The 4910-nt window shown below is 31.8% G+C and overlaps 1 protein-coding gene across 1 annotated transcript in view; it reads right to left on the bottom strand.

Moving 5' to 3' along the window:
* The window catches only part of LOC107744738 (protein tyrosine phosphatase receptor type M), a 182087-nt gene that overhangs the window by 20077 nt on the left and 157100 nt on the right, over positions 1 to 4910 (bottom strand). Inside the window, 1 exon segment of the mRNA XM_016558555.1 lies at positions 2282 to 2318. Within this exon segment, the coding sequence (XP_016414041.1) occupies positions 2282 to 2318 (37 nt within the window).

Raw genomic sequence — 4910 nt, 5'->3', positions numbered from 1 at the left:
ATCAATGGAAAGATTATTTATTCAGCTTTCAGCTGATGCATAAATCTCAATTTCGATCTCATAAAAATGTTCAACCCGTTTGTGTCTGTTTGTATATCTTCTGAGGAATTTTAGGAGAAACATCTGAGAGAAAGTTCTTACTTCAATAAAAGTGATGCGTGAGCTATAAAAAAACGGCTGCTGGACAGCACAGAATGAAAGGACAGAGAGAGGGAGTAAGCGAAAGAGGCGTTTTAGTGGCTGGCGTCCCTAAAGACGAGCCAGGCGTCGCTCCAGTAAACAGGTAATTACGCCGCTCCAGCGCAGCTAAACCAGTCTATTAAAGGAAGTGATTGCGTTCAGAGCGCTGGAACTCACCGCGGTCCGGCACTCTAGAAACATCTCTCAACAATTAACTAGCAATCAGACACGGCCTCCAGGGGCATGCTGGGAGAACGCATGCGCTGACAGCCAGATTAGGCCAGACGCATAGCGGCTAATTCATTTATTCTGTACTAAACCCCCCACAACAACAACAAAAGATGATTAATTGTTTCAAGACGCCGTTTCAGCATTAAATGGCTCAGTGTTTGTGTGTGTAACAACTTCTAACACACTTCAGTCCAAAGTTTACAAATTGAAATGGTTTAGAAATTATTTGGTCTAAATCATTCAGTGTGTTCTGAATATAGGACTCAGTGTGTTATAGTGGAGGGTCTCAAATCTGATTTTCTTAAAATATGTGACCCTGGAGCACAAAAGCAGTCATAAGTAGCACAGGTGTATTTGTAGCAATAGCCAACAATACATTGTATGGGTCAAAATTATCCATCTTTCTTTTATGCCAAAAATCATTAGGATATTAAGTAAAGATCATGTTCCATGAAGATATTTAGTAAATTTCCTACCGTAAATATATCAAAACTTAATTTTTGATTAGTAATATGCATTGCTAAGAACTTCATTTGAACAACTTTAAAGATGATTTTCTCAATATTTTGATGTTTTTGCACCCTCAGATTCCAGATTTTCAAATAGTTGTATCTCGGCCAAATATTGTCCGATCCTAACAAACCATACATCAATGGAAAGCTTATTTATTCGGCTTGTATAAATCTCAATTTTAAAAAAAATTACCCTTATGACTGATTTTGTGGTCCAGGGGTAACATATCTTGATATATAAAAAAAAAAAAAAAAACACTTTTATGCTGATGACACTATTATTTATACACTTGCTCCAGTTTTAACACAGGCGGTGAAAGAGCTTCAGACTGCATTTCAGTCACTGGAAAGTGCTCTGGTGAGCTTAAAATTTGTTTTAAAATCACAGAAAACAAAGTTCACGTTTTTTTCAAAGGCACATTCACAAGTAATTAATTGATAATCTTAGCATTTTTACATCTGATGGTAAAACTATTGAAAGAGTACCCTCTTACAAGTACTTGGGCATTTGGATTGACGATAAACTTTTATTCAATGTACATATTGCTAATCTAATCAGGAAGCTCAAAGCGAAGCTCGGCTTTTATTTTAGAAATAAATCTAATTTTACGTTTAATTTACGTCCAAAAAGAAACTTGTAGAACTTCAACTTTATTTATAAAGCACCTAATAAAACAACTAAGTTGACCAAAGTGCTGTACAGTAAATTCAATTAAAAGAATATAAAAGCAAACAATAAACAACCAAAAAAAAAAGAAGAAGCTACCTTCCTAACTGTGCTCGATTATGGTGATATATTATACATGCATGCAGCCTCCTCCATCTTAACGATTCAGTGTACCATGCTTCATAACATTTTATCTCAAATGCATAATCCAGTACTCATCACTGTATTCTGTATGAGATGGTGGGTTGGACATCACTAACCATATGTAAAAAACAGCACTGGTACATTTTTACATAAAGCAATGTTAGGGAAACTTCCAGCTTATCTCTGTTCCCTTCTTTGTCTCGGTTCCTTTGCTTTTTAATGGACCACGTGTTTTTACAGAACTGTGGAAAACTGCATTATCCTATTATGCACCTTGGGCATGGAATAATTTGCAAAAATATTTAAAACTAGATAAATTTGTGTCTACTGGTGAATTTAAAGAGAGTGGTGATGGAGGCTTGTGATTGTTTTTGTTGAGAGGATATTATGTTTTAATCTGGTTCTAATGTGTATTTGTTGTATTTTAAAATGTTGTCTGCCTTGGCCAGGTCTCTCTTGTAAAGAGATTTTAATCTCAATGAGACTTTCTGGTTAAATAAAGGTAAATAAAGTTTTTCAGACACAAAATAATGACCGTTTGTCTTACCTTGTGTGGCGATGTAGTGATTCGGTCGATGGTAGCCCTATCAAAACAACAAGAACCATAAAACATTACATCGTGGAACATGGAAAAATTCTATTTCAACTACATAATATCAGAAAAATTTTAATATTTTGGTAACACTTTAAAATAAGGCTCCATTTGTTTACATTAGTCAACTACATCAGTTTTCATTTTAGTTTGCCATTTTTATTACTGGTTTTTTTTATATATATGTCTATAGCTTTTATTAATTTTTATTTCAGTTTCAGCTTTAATTATTTTAATAGCTATTCTTTTCTAGATGCATTCATAAACTAAATGAACATGAGAAATGTTGCTTTGTCAACTAGCTGAAATCAAAGAATTTTTTAGATATAATTTCATTTTAGTATTGAAGTTTATTTTATTTCAAGTGACACGAATGTGTTTATGGTTTTAGTTTTAGTTGACTATAATAACCCTGATTTAACTATAATAAACGCATTGGTTTACAGTCAGCGCTTGATATTCTCGTCACTGGCTGATATCTACAGTAATTCCTCAGCACAGATTGTGGGATTATGTTCAGAATAGGCTCAGTGTCTGTGGGGTTCAGTTAATCCGCTCATTTCATTTGTCAAGCGTCTTGTCTCCGCAGCGCCACACTCTTCCTCCTCTCCGCTCCTCTTCCTCCTGATCTCAGCGTATTTAACTGTAATTAGCGTCTGGAAGAAAGGCTCTGATGGAGAGGCGACGCATCTATCAGCTTCTCTCTTTATCTTTATGCGGCCCAGCGTGAAATTTGTTTATGTCTGAGCCGGAGAACCGAGAAAACCATCTGTTTACACACCAGAGAAACGCCAAACACACCTGTGTGCATCAGACCAGGCAACCTTTCATTCTTTACAGAACATTTATTATAAAAATACACAAAACATTTTTAAATCCTAGAACTATAAGATGTTCTAAAATGGTGTTTTGGTTTGTGTTTGTTCACGTTAACTGAACATCAAATGAAGACAGACCACAAACTTCTACTATATATTTAATAATTTAATATTATAATTTATAATATCTATCTATCTATCTATCTATATATATATATATATATATGAATTGTATCTTTATAAATCTTTACTGAAACTAAATTTAAAAACTTTTGTTCCAAATACAAAAGCTAAAATTGTAAAAAAAAAAAAAAAGTTGCTAAAATTGTATTTTTTATAAATAATTGTATTTTTTTAAAATTTATATTATTTTATAAATCATGTTACAATTACTACAGACTAACCTCAATCTAAAACTCAAATAATAATAATAATAATAATAACGAATAAATAACTAAATAAAATAAAACATAGTTTGCTTTATTTTTATTTATTTTTTTTACCTTATAAATTAATAAATTGAATTTAGTGAACAAAAATAAAACTTCTTTAGATATTAAAATTAAAAGAAATTTGCTAAAATGGTGTTTTGGTTTGTGTTTGTTCACGTTTACTCAACTCTAAATGATGATATACCATAAACCTCTGTTTTATATACTGTATATATATATATATAATTTTTACTTTTATAAATCGACTGAATTTAGAGAACAAATAAATACAAAAATAAATGTACAATAATTTTGTAATAAAAACAAAAATGTCACTTTTTTACAAGTAAAACTAAGATGAGCTAATATTGTGTTTTTGTTAATATATATATATATATATATATCTTATTTCTTATTTCACATTTCTTAAAGCTGGCAGCTGATTTTATTGCGCCACCACTAACCTATCTTTTTAATCTTTCTTTAGCTACAAATGAAATTCCTTCTATCTGGAAAACTGCTTATGTTCGGCCATTATTTAAAGGGGGTGATCCAACTGTATTGAATAATTATAGGCCTATTTCGAAATTGTCTATTTTATCAAAGGTTTTGGAATCGCTTGTGAATGATCAATTAAAAGAATTTCTATCTTCTAAAAATGCCTTTTTCAGAGTTCCAATCCAGTTTTAGGAAAAAACATAGTACATCAACAGCAATTATAAAAGTATTAAATGATTTAATGGTTTCATTGGATAATAAAAACCATAGTGCTGCTCTTTTTATCGATTTATCCAAAGCTTTTGATTTCATAGATCATAAAATTTTGAAGCAGAGGCTACTTAGTGTAGGTTTATCAGTAAATACTGTCGGATGGTTTGTTAATTACTTATCGGATAGATCTCAATGTATAAATATAGAGGGACTCACTTCTTGTACTCTGAATGTAAATATCGGCGTACCACAGGGATCAGTCCTTGGGCCATTATTATTTATTTTATATATTAATAATATTGGGAATAATCTCGCACATTCAAGTTTTAATTTATACGCTGATGATATGGTGATTTACTCCTCTGCATCAACATTGGATCAGGCTCTGAGTCATCTTCAATCTGATTTTGATGCATACACTGAGTGATTTAAAACTTGTTTTAAATGCAGAGAAATCTTAACTTATGATGTTTACAAAAAGAAAGTCTGCACTTTCAAACTCATGCTCAATCACTACTCTTCAAGGTTTGGAGATTGAAGTAGTATCTAAGTATAAATACTTGGGATTTTTAATTGATGATTCTCTTTCTTTTGGGCCTCATATTCAGTACCTTGTGAGAAAAT

Source organism: Sinocyclocheilus rhinocerous, unplaced genomic scaffold (assembly GCF_001515625.1).
Source record: "Sinocyclocheilus rhinocerous isolate Xijiao unplaced genomic scaffold, SAMN03320098_v1.1 scaffold1189, whole genome shotgun sequence".
Classification (NCBI taxonomy): domain Eukaryota; kingdom Metazoa; phylum Chordata; class Actinopteri; order Cypriniformes; family Cyprinidae; genus Sinocyclocheilus; species Sinocyclocheilus rhinocerous.
The sequence above is the reverse complement of the archived record's forward strand: the minus strand, read 5'-3'. Positions and strand labels throughout refer to the sequence as shown.